This window comes from Bombus bifarius, unplaced genomic scaffold, assembly GCF_011952205.1.
Source record: "Bombus bifarius isolate JDL3187 unplaced genomic scaffold, Bbif_JDL3187 scf7180000007978, whole genome shotgun sequence".
Classification (NCBI taxonomy): domain Eukaryota; kingdom Metazoa; phylum Arthropoda; class Insecta; order Hymenoptera; family Apidae; genus Bombus; species Bombus bifarius.
In genome coordinates, this window is record NW_022884363.1 from 4,220,209 (window position 1) to 4,232,668 (window position 12,460).

The 12,460-nt window shown below is 46.3% G+C and overlaps 1 protein-coding gene across 5 annotated transcripts in view; it reads left to right on the forward strand.

Moving 5' to 3' along the window:
- Positions 1-12,460, forward strand: part of LOC117204514 (ankyrin repeat domain-containing protein SOWAHB) — a 113,122-nt gene that overhangs the window by 63,048 nt on the left and 37,614 nt on the right. For 4 of the 5 annotated variants that reach the window (XR_004487103.1, XR_004487104.1, XM_033441994.1 and 1 more), the window contains exons 7-8: positions 4,738-4,749; positions 5,541-5,543. Coding sequence is in view for 3 of the 5 variants with exons in the window: in XM_033441994.1 (XP_033297885.1) it covers positions 4,738-4,749; positions 5,541-5,543 (15 nt within the window). In the remaining 2 variants the exon portion in view is untranslated. The remainder of the gene's footprint in view (positions 1-4,737; positions 4,750-5,540; positions 5,544-12,460) is intronic. The other variant, XM_033441995.1, reaches the window with a different exon arrangement.

Below are 12,460 nucleotides of genomic sequence, written 5' to 3' on the forward strand. Positions count from 1 at the left end.
CAAACACACGAAGTAATTAATTACCGCGATCTGATTGCGCGCAATTAATCCTGCCGTCTTGCCGGTGGATCATTAATTAAGAGTAAACGAATGTCTCCGGGATGTAGACACTCGAGGGATACGCGCTCATTTATTTGGAATAATTTACTTTAAACGGCCGTGCTTAGGACTCGAGGTCCACAAGGAGCACGTCCTCGCGCTAGATCCACGCGATAAATTCTCGCTTATCGGATGCCGGGATATCGATCTGTCTACGTTGCATGTCCGCCAGATGCTTTCTTGTAAATTTCCCAACACCTCAGGTTTGTTCGAGAATTTGTGTAGCAATAGCAATTTACATACGTTTCTTACTAAATCCATATTGCAGAAGATCAACGTTCTTCCTGATTTTCATTTGGAAATCTTATTAATCGTTGGTACAAATTTTTTACGGCAGGTGATGGAATACTTTCATGAACCAGTATAGATTTTACGATTTTAGGAAGAAAGGGATGCTACTAACTGTTGAAGAAACTATAGCTACAAATATTCCTCCGTTTTCTAGACCCAGCAATCCGAATAAAGTTTCCGTAGAAACGCGTGTCGTCGCCGCGTTAACGTCTGCAGAAAACGCAATTATCATTTGGCGCGAACGATGGAGGAAGTTCTCGGACTGGAATCTCGCGTTCTCGTCCCGTTGACTTTTTATTTCTCCTAGAAAGAAGTTAACAGGGTTCGCTTAGCTCGTTACTGGAGTCCTCCCACGTGAATCGAATTATCCTGCACTTGGTAGCGTGAAAAAGAGGAGGCGTGCCATTTACGACCGCTTCCCTCGATTATTGCCACTTCCGGTTGCAAAGCTTTCCGATTAGCGTATGCACGAGCTTTCCTGTTTTCCCTTCCTTTCGAGAGCCTCTCCCTAATTCCGAGTAGCTCACACGGGTATCCCCTCGATCCTCGACGATCGCAAGAAAGGAATATTAATTTGTTTGAACGAGCTCCAGTCGAATTATTACGTCCTGTGAGTGGGATCCTCGGTTTTCGTCAGATTTCTCGATTACTCACAGCCACAACCTTTGTCCATAAGTTCAAGCGGTTTAATAGCACGATCGAAAGAGCGGCAGCGATCGGTGCATTAAGGTCAGCTGGGTCGAGCTATATAAAGATAATAACCAGCCACCGGCCAACCGGCGAATAAGTTCTTTTATGTCCGAGTATGTTACGCGCGTGAGAGGTTTCTTTAAAGGTGCGCGCCGCTCGAACTTTGGGGAACCCCGATCTTTCCGATGCTGACATTTGCATGCAACAAATCGGTGATAGATCCCGTGTGAAATATTACGTTTAATATAATAACTCGTAAATACTTTAATTCGTGGAAAATTACAAGCAAGTTTTACCACTCGAAACAAATAAACATTAGGTAACGTTTTGTTACTACAGTTACTAAAAGAATGTAAGTGTTCTGGAAAAAAGTAATATCAACTTTTATCAGCACTACTAGCGTTACAGGTCGATAGTCCTAATATTAAGAACAAAAGATCTTAAAATGAAAATAAATACTAATTCGAACCACTGAATTCCCAATTACAAAGCGTTGAATTTATCGCGATATAAATATAACTTATAAAATATAAATCACTTATAATAAATATAACGATATAAATTCTATTGCACTGCTTTACGATAATAAGGACGTTAAAGGGCGACACGACGCGCATCGCGAGATCGTTGGACGGTCACGCGTTCCCAAGGAGTAATTCGATAATAATTGGTGCGTGGAGGAAATGCTGTCCACCGGTAAAAGGTTTCGGGGTCCCCTTAATGATGAGATCGGGCGATCAGCGGACGAGCGATCGAGCACGGGGGTCAGCGAGGTCAGGCCGCACAAAAATAATAATCAATCGGACGAGCGGAAAGTGAGAGCCGGCCAATTACGCGGTGTCGGCGGTGCCTGTGCTGCGGTTTCCCTTCGTCAAGAGGAACGAGGACAAACGGAGCTTCCTACCACCTTCAATTCACCTCCACCAATTCCTCCTGGCCGCCTATCATAACCTAACAACACGAAACTCCCTCGCTTTATTATTAAAAGTTAAAATTCCGCTGGGAGTAGGCCCGATCTTGCGGCAAACCGCCATCCACCTTCCTTCACCTGCCTCTGCCCTACCTCGCACTCTCGCTCGATTCACGCGGACCCACCACCCTTTATAAAGTCGTGCAAACGCTCTCGTTGTCGGCTATCCTCGGCATCCGGTTCTGGCAGTTCGTGTGAAGCTGCTAGTTCGTCGTTCAGCTTTGACTGACAGGTTGCTGGTGAGTTTTAATCATGTTGAAATGTTGCAAAGGCTCGTGTAATTTGTTCGCGAGTAGAGCTTGTTACGAGAGTTGTAATAAGGAGCACGGAATGATTGGTTCTGTCTAAGACGCTTGTCACTGACGCTAGAAAAATGCACAGTTTCTATAGTATCTAGGATATCTAAATGGATTAACGAGTCTTGCTATATACAATTTATCGAAATAGCTTAAGAAACTATATTGATCGAGCAACTTGACAATCTACCTAACAGCCTATCAAATGGCAGCCGCATTTACGGTCGTCCTTAGTGTTGCCTCCAATTTATCTTCTAAATATCGCACGTGTATTTCAAATACACAATAATTCAATTCTCCGTTAGAAGAACGATAAATAAGCTTGTGTAATCTTCCAAATAGTTTGAGAAACTTGTTCGAGTCGCGTTACTTTTGAAATATGGATAGGTATGCACGCGCGATGTGTTGATGCTGGAAGCTCTGATTGAAACGCGGAAATTTTTAAAATCGCGTCGCGTGTCTAGAAAAAGTTTTCTGTAGCAGCTACATCGTTAAAAGAGGAAGTCGGAGAAAAAAATAAAAATGCAACGACAACAACCGCAACGATATAACTCCAGCTGGGACTTTCGAACGGCGCGTGTAGCGGCAGGGTAATAAAATTCACGGCGCCCACTGGAGGATTCCGAAGCGAACGAGGAGGCGATTTTTTTCCTGAAGAGCGGAATTGTCGAAAAGTGGTAAAACTGTCGGGGAAGAGTAAAGGGATTGGAATGGCGAGGCAGGGTCGTTACGAATTACGCGGACGTTTACCGGCGAGCCGATTGAAACGCGCGGAAACAGGGTCCTCGGGTGCTGGTACTGGTTCCACGATGGAATATTTAAACGGAACAGGAGTCGCTCGACGTGGCCGAGTCGGGAAACCGCAACTCGTTTCCTCGTCCACGAAACTCTGTGTCACCGAAAACGCATGGCCGCAGAACATTTTGAGGGTTTATAAACAAACGGATCTCCGGCCGGAATGAGTTCGCTCGCGTGTTCTCGTTTAAGTCCGATCGAAACCGTGTTTTCCACGAATTGTGAGCCTGTTTTGAGTGGTTTCAGCGGTCACTGTCACGGTAAGAATTGCGTACATACCCGTTTCCTTTGGAGTAACGTAAGTTTCGCAATGAATCGAGCGTGCAATTAAATTTGACGAACATTTTATATTTCGTGCTCTATGAAATTTGTGTTTCGAATGGTTAAAATACCAGAGGACATTTCTTCTTTAAAACATCAGATCAAATTCGACAGGGCACCGCAAACAGTTAAAACAATACCAATTAACGAACAAACAATGCAAATCCCATGCTCGTTAAACTTTATTACTCGCCATTTGTGCTCGATCAATTACTCGAACGATTTACAACAAATTTCGTATAATTATTCCCCGATACTAGTGTTCCCGTACAATTCTTGCGTCGGATCTCGTCTGCAGCACGATATCTTCTTTGACGAACGATACCTCGACTTTAATAATTTATCAAAGATCGATGGCCGAAGGGATTTTTGGGATGAGAATCGGGGGGAGATCGATCATATTCTTGGCGCGAGCTGGTTTTCGATAAGGTATATAAATTGTTCTGGGAACGCGGTTCAGAACCGATCCCGAACAAGGGTTTTTTCGCCGGCGAGAAGATGGTCGGAGATGGTTAACGACTCGATGGACGCGACGTAGCCGCGCCTCGGACGGGATTGGGAATAATTCGACGAGCGACCGATTCGCGCGATTACGTATTATGCTAAACACGCGAAAATGGCTTTTTAAATGGAACATCTACATTTATGCGTCCCCTCTATTCACCATCTTGCCCTGTAGCTCGATGGTGGCTGGTAGCCTGAGTCTCGAGTGCCGGAATGGATGGAACGCGTAAGCAGCGGCGAATTAAACGCAATTTTCGTCCATGCGAGGTATGCATAACAAATTGTCGATGGGGACTGAACGTCTTTATACTTTGAAACTGGCGCGCGGTCATTATGCACGTAGCACGGGGGCAGAAAAGCGGTGCTTCCGTCCCACCGACGATTACAATCCAATTATTATTCCTGCATAAACGCCCCTCGTCGTCTCCTCCCTATCGATCGATCGTTTCGCCGATCGTGTACTCACTTGGCTGACGAGCCGCCGCCGATCGACCTAATCGGTCGCGTTTCACCGACGATAATAAGGAACGAACGATGGAAAGCGGGTCGAAAGGAATCGAGGGACGGAGGCGGTGAGATCGATCCGCGAAATTGAAAATTAAACGGTTCGCGACCACCACCGTTTGATTTTCGAGTAACAGCACCGCGTGTTTCTTATTCCTTTCTTCTTTTTTATTTTTCTCTCTTTTTTCATTTCCTTTTTTTAATCGGGGTATCCCATGCATTTTTTTCTGTTCCATACGCCGACCGGGATACATCTCGACCATCCAGGATCCAACGTCCGTAAGTATGGGTTGTTATTACGTATCACGAAATGTTGCAAAGTAGCGGCCGAACGAACGAACGAAGCCGCTGCTCACCGGCAGTTAGCACGAACGAACGGGTTTCTTTCCCGTCGCGACGACCGACCGTGATCGATTCGGCCAGAGACCCTGAAAAAAGTCTCGCGCGTATCGCGTTTCGCTTATTGCGACCCGCACCGCGAACTGTTCGTTCGATCGGTCTGGGTGGCGGGTAAAAAGTAGAACGAACCGGCAGCTTCGAAAATTCGGTGTTTCACGGTTACCGACACGCCGCGCCGACGACTCTCTTTCTTGCCTCCGCTTCCACAGAAAAGAACGATGAATTTCTAATCAACACTTTGTCGTCCGGTAAGAGTTACGCTTGCCTGACGTTGCATTCCTTGACACGAACTTCTACGCTTGCAAGTGCTTTTTCCCAGATTTTTTGATCTAGAGAGACGCTTGATTGAGTTCTCTACTCGGTCCACTCAGTCAGAAGTTTCTTGTAGAAAGACGACGAGATACTGTAACGGCGAATAACAAAACCAACGCGTTTTCACACTTACTTTTTAACAATATTTTCTAACGTACGTTATCGATGGCGAATTTTTTTTTTCAAATTATAATCGCAGTACGACTATAATCTAAAATAAGATCCATATGTAGTTCGAAGCTAGATCCTCCAAACGGAATTTCTTTAATTTTTACATTGTTTCATATCCGTCTTACCGACAATCTCTGCAACTTCGTGCACGATGGAACTGACTACCATGGGACTGACTTGGAATTCAGGGCGTAAGTAGCATACAAATTCTTACATTGAAAATTGCACGTTATCGATGCGCCTCGACCTCGTTCGAGGTGCGTCATTAAGCGTCGCGCCTTCCTCCCAGGCATGCAAACGCACGTACCGGTTCGCTATCTCGCAAACGAACAGTTTGTTCCAACTCGCAACGGTGAACAAACAAAAACGCGGCAAAAAGAGCATTTACCGGCACGAATCGATGATTTTCGTGCGAACGGTCAAAGACGCCCGCGGATGGCATCGCGTGAACGGCACCAGTTATTGAATTCTATGATCGCGTAACGAGCGTACCATACCAAGGCGTATCAGAAATCGACCCAGAAAGAACGAACAACTAATTATTTAGTAATAATAATCCCTGGGGCGAGGGAGCGACGAGTAATTTATCGAGAAACTTCTTCCCGCGAGTTTGCCGACTTTTTCGCGAAGAAACGCGAAAGAAGAAGATGAAGCGGACACGCGATCGTTTACAAGGCGTCTCCTCTTCGCGTGTGCCGCTTCGCTCTACACGTCGCGTTACTAGCTCGCTATCTGTGGCACAGTCACGATAAATCAGCAGCGCGTTCTCAGCTGAAAATTGCGATCAATCGCGACAATAACATCATACGCGGCGCAAAACACGGGGATCGTTATCGTACGTTTGTTTCCCGCGGCGGATCCGTTCCCGCTGCGAGAGCTCGGCCGAGCACAGCTGTTCTTGTCAGTATCCCGATGCATCACGATAAATCCAGCGAGCTCCTTTTTCGTACGGTCTCTCGATGTCCGCCGCTCCACTCTCCGGCTACGAGTCGAGTCGCCGAGCCTTGTGTCGAGACGCGGTCTCGATCTCGTCTGGGCGAACGGGTAAAACCGAGCGAGGGCACGCGTGTCTTTTCTCATACGGCAACGACGGCATAATCGCGGGATCGAGGCCCGCGGTTAGGTCTCAATTAAGCGGTAGATCTCTATCGACGGAGACTCGGAGTTGCGCCAGATTATCGATCCCGATTGCATAATGAAACACTCGTGATTCTCCAGCCGACGACGATTCCGAAATTCTCCCCACCAACGTGTCTTTCGACAGATTTCTACTCGTTCGTATCCCATCGTACGTTGCCTTCCAGATTCCAAGAGAAAAGTATTTTGCTCGCTGCGTCCATTCACGTTTAAATATTTTTATCTCTTTATCAGTTATATTCAAAAAGATACTCGAACGTGTCACACGTGTTAAGAATCTCGAAAATTGCTAACACGAAGCTCGAACTGTTTGCTAAAGTAGGAAATTTTGCGAAAGATCCTACGATCGGTAACGGTCCCAGTTTCGCGCGCGGACACGAAAAATCCAGGGGACCCGGACCTCGAGGCCACGAATACGAAATGACGGGACGGATATCTGACGTCTCTATAGCAGTAAAACGGCGGGCATGCGTGCCACGACGGGGGTTCCGAGACGTCGTCGGAGACATCGGGCACCGCAGGCGTCCATTGTCTCAAGGGAGTCCCAAGGGCGAGGCAGGAAGGGCCAACCCCGGCTGACACGCACGAGGGGGTCGCCAGCGCCCCGTCGGGCCCCCAAACGAAATTAATAACCGAATTTCAAGTATTCCTATTTCGGGGCGAGGAATTATCGACCGGGGCCACCTGAGCCTGTCTGCTCTCGCTGACCGGTCCACGCACGATGTCACACCCACGCGATCCCTGGCTCCGAAAACGAATGTTATATCCGCCGGCTGACTTACGACACCGATAAACGATATTTACGGCGTAATCGTTAATTAAAATATATTGTCGCGATCGCGAATCCGCGAGGAACGCGTGTTCACCGGGGATGTTAATGAGCCAGGTCGACGTCTCAGTTAGGTTTCCTTTTATTCGTCGCTGAGAAGCGTCTGGTCAGGTTCCATAGGCGTGATACCGAGGCGTAAAGATCACGGTGGTTGATCGATCACTTCGCTCGGGAAGGATTCTTTGTCAACTTCATCGATCTTCGTAATGGCACAGAAATAAAAGGCGTAGGCGCTGGAACCAGAGCAACAAATGTATTGGAGGGAATTTTGGGCTTATCGAAAAATAAGGACGATGTTGGAAGTTGGTTACATGACTAGTAAGGAAAGTTGTTGAACGTATCAGGAAATAATTAGAGTTATTACAAGTTGTACAGTAAGAGTGAATATAGGTATACGTATAGATTACAATATTTTAGGAATGACAGATTACACGAACACGCTATTACATTTAACGTGTTCGACTGGTTGGAATTATAAAATTTAGAGGATGTTATATTCGTCGAACGATCGACTCGCTTTCTCACGTAACGCATAATCGCGTTCCGAGCAATTTGTAAAACAAGAATCACCGTATATACGCCTTGGCCTCCGGATCGCGACGTGACCTTGCCTTTTTTCCAACGCCGCACCGCCACGGTGTATTGCGAGCGGCGCTATAAGCGGGCAATTAAAAGCGTGCAGCAGGGACATTTATGTTGGCACTAACTGCCCGTTAAGACGAAGGAACCGCCTAACCGTGGAAGGTGTAATTGGCCGACGTGCTGAACCCGCAGCTCGTAAAACAGCGGGCGTGCCTAGCCAACTGCCGCAGTTTTTCCGCTCGCGCCGCCATCGTGTATCGCGTTACGTTGAATTTGCAATTAATCTACTCCCCACCAATATCTTCCTTCTCTGTCTTTAAATAGAATTCGTTTTTCCTTGCGAGATCTCACGACCTTGGCTGCTCCTCGAGCCCTACTGGCTCATTGTAGATTTAACAACGAGAGGCTTTAATTAGCGTTGACTAACAAGCAAGGCGAATAACGTTGAAAAATTCATTACGCAATTAGCGATCGCTTTACCAATTGCTGCAATGTATCAAACTGTATTCATAACGTTGTTGCCGCATGTTTCGCGTATCTTGTGAAACGGAAGAATCGAGCGAATTCTTTGTACATGACATGTCACGCCTTCCGAATATAGGAAACGCGTGTCTACGTTGGCTTACAAGCTCTTCCGCCTCGCTGTTGAAGGGCGATCGGTTGGAAACGAGTTCCGTTAAAAGATACCAACTAAAACAAATCCGGTCTCGTTATTAACGCAGATTCTTTGATCGATAACGTAATCGCGACGCGTCTCTAATTATGGCGGGTTTCCGCGATGGATGACGCGGTTCGAGGAAAAATCATGGGACTGTGGAGCGATCGGGACGGCACGAAAGGGCGGATGGCCTTTATTTTATAACACGATCGTTACGCTGCCCCGGCCGCGGGGATACGCGTTTCGCCGGCAACCCATTTCTCCCTCGCAGCTTCGATTAAAATGCCAGACGTCGGCAGCCAGAGCAGGAGAGAGAAAAGGGAGGCGGCAGAAAGAGATTCTCCCGATACGCGATATTGTTACGCGTGTACACGTTGTAACTGTCCGGATCCGTGACGGAGTCACGCGATATGCATTATGCACGCATGTAACGCGGCGGCATCGCCGTCAGACGTTTCCGCAATCACTCCCACGATGTAGCGCCGGGTGACGACTGACACCTTGTGAGAAACGAACCATCGATGTTCTCCTACTTGCTCGTCGTTCGCGGATAGATCTGAAACGCGCAATCGATTTGAATGATCCAGTTGAATCCATGATGGAATTTTATCCTTGACGAATGGTGGATACAAACGTTTGGATCTTTGTTCGTGGGAGATAGGAAGTGGGAGTAGACAGGGAAGAGTATTGTGAAACGTAAAATTGTACTACTTAGTCATTTTGCTTTGTAATAATACATAATACTGGCATTATGTCAGTCTCCCCTACTTGTTAGAAGTGAGAACATTTGATAGGAATTTGATAAGTACAGAAATGATGTTGTTGGTGTAACTGTAGCCATTTAGAAAGAGGAAAACGTTTCTCTCTTTTTCTTTCTTTTTTCACAATTATCAGTTTGTAGGGATGTTCTAATTAAACTCACAGAATGCGATTCATAAAGAAGCTTTTACTGCCGCAGAAATTTAAATAGCAATTAACATGTGCGTGTACTACAAGCAAGTAGTTTTCGCGCAATTTCAAGCGTAAACGCACGAAGGGATATATTTACCGCGATAAAAGTTCTCCCTTGTTCTACATACGTACCTGGAAAAACAGGCTTACGAACTTGTTAATATTTTCGACGTACGGAGTTCACGAAAAAAATCGTAACGATCGAACTTCCATAATAATTACCATCATCTTATCTGGTTATTATTTTCGATTAATTCATCGATCACGATTTCACTTTCCTTTCTTCCAAAGAAACTCCGTATACTTCTGTAATCGTAACTTATTATTAAAAATGCACGCACGGACATCCGCGCTGCGACATTTCTTGCGGCAATTAACGAGACAGATGTCGTTCATCCACTTCCCTCGTCGTTTAAACTGATTTACTATTAGATAAGACATCGGATGAAGATATGCACGTGTGTGGTAACCGGGGTAATCTGTGGCCGTGCGAATACTTTCTCGGTTGGCCAGCTGTTTGTCGGAAAGCGAAGAAATGTCGCGGTGTCACGCTTCGAACGGTGCGAGGACCTCCGACGCCGATATACACCGTGGTTCATTACAGCAGCTGCATTACTCGTACATACGCGACGCGTCATTATTTTTATTAGCATAATGACAGGCGAACAACTCAATTTGCATGGAAAATCACACAGGTCCGTAACGAAGTTCGCCCGCGGATCCGTGATCGTCCTTCTACCCCGACTGCGCGTGTAATAAAGCCTCGCGCGCACACACTGCTCTATGTGTATCGCGAGGAAGGAGAAGAGCATGCGAAAAACATTGTTAACGGAGTCGGAGGGTGCGAAAGAGAGATCCACGAAGGAGCATCCTCGAGGGAGTCGGTCGACTGGCTTCGTTCTTTGGGCTTCGATGATCCCTTTGCGCTGGATAATTCCGTATCATCATCGAAATTGCAGTCGATCGTCATCCGGTTGGTCGTCGATCAGCGTCCAACGTCCTTCGTTCGCCGTCCAAGTTGATTGAGAGTCGCCAGGGATCGTTTGCCACCGCGGCCGATCGAAACGTCCATTCGATAATTGGCGTCGGTAATGAGGCCACGAATTACTTGGTAATCGGTCTGTGGCCTCCTACCGAAAAACGAGAACTTCGTCGTTAATAATATCGTTCTTTGATTCGCCTACAGACTTCATTCGCCTCGTACCTCCTGACGTGTCAATCGAACGCTTCTCCGACGTGTTCACGATCACATCGATCAATGTTCGTGGAATGCTTTATGCGTATGCTCGTTTCATAGAAATTCGAATCAGATCGCGTAGCTTTCGGTTCTCAGTTTGTGGGATGTTGTCATTTGAAAGCTTTTATTCTCAAATTATGTTTCACGAGTAGTCGTTCCTCAGGAGAATAACATCTTATTTCGTTCAATTCTATTTCGTCCTTTTGCGATACAATTTGCGAAAGAGGACAGGTAAGATCGAAAGACGACGTTGTACATAAGATCTTTATGGCCTCATTTACAAAAGTACTTACTTCATGAAAAAACATCAGCATGTTCGAAACCGTGGCTCGCTACACTCGTACGTTTAAAACACGAGCGGACGAAAGCTCGGGATATTACATGGAAAATATGAAATATGACACCGTCGTATCGTGTTTACACGAAATTACCGAGAGTATTAACACGGAGACGGTGCTAAAGTTGCCGAAAACACGGAGTACGTACCGCGTGAATTGACTTTGGCGCTCCTCCGAGCACCTTTGCTGGCTGTCGATTTGCTTTATGAATCGATGCCTATCGCTAATAACAGAGATCCCACTTATCTGTGCATCGCCGGTTGATACCTTTCATGGTCGAGCCATTTCTCGTGGCGCGCAAATAGCTATTTCGGATTCCTAATTTTTGCCGACCGCCCTCATTAAAGAGCCCAATCTCTGTTCTGATACCGATCTCGCAAAAAATTATGTAGAGTAGCTACGTCGACTAACACAAAAGACTCAGAAAAAAAAAGAAATTTCTCTCGCGGTAAATAATCGGATAAGGAAATCGATAAAAAAATTTGAAATTCGAATTTGGCGAGTTACGAGTTACTTACCTTCGCTCAGATATCCTTTTTGTTCGAGAAATTGAATTTTTTCGAAAGTCGATCGTTCGTAACGCTATTTCATATGTTAAAGTAGACGACGACCATGTCTATGGGTTTTAATTTTAACGCAGGTCCTTGTAAAAAGGCATTACACGAGCACTCTTTGATACTGATCTTTCGCGAAATATTATGTAAATAAAACGTGCTTCAAACGGGGCACGATCTAGAAAGGCTGACCGGACCAGGGTGCAGCGCACGTATTCCGCACGACCGGATGCCGGCTGAATAAAAAGCGCATAAAGTAACATTTAGCGCGCGCTTAAACGAAATTGCTGTAATCCTCCGGTGGCGTGGCGGTCAAGAGCGATGCGAGAACCGCGGGAGGAAGAGCTGCGTAAAAGAGGGGCGGAAGAGGGGCTGCAGGAGGGTGGAGGCAGTGCATTAACATACCGATTTACATAATGCGTATAATTCGAGTAATTATGAAGGGAAATATACACAATTTAATATAATGGTGGATGTTTAGGGGCCGGTGCTATATCTGCCACGGGAGATCTCAGTGCACTGCCGCGAAACTGGACCCCTCTATGCTGCCCCCTTTTCTTTCCTTTGCTTTCTTACGCGTTCATGCATATGCATACGCGTATACATGTAGCTGATCCTCGAAACGTCGATGATACCGATGGACAACACCAGCAGCTGCGTTTTGAGACCGACGTCGTGCGCCTTCCTCTGATATACATATCGCGTTGCGCTCGAGGTTCTAAAGATTCCATCATCTGTGGGAATAGATAAGACAGTTCGAGTGGATGGGGAAGATATAGGGATCGATATTGGTGTAGATCGCCCGGGTTGCGACGGAAGTTT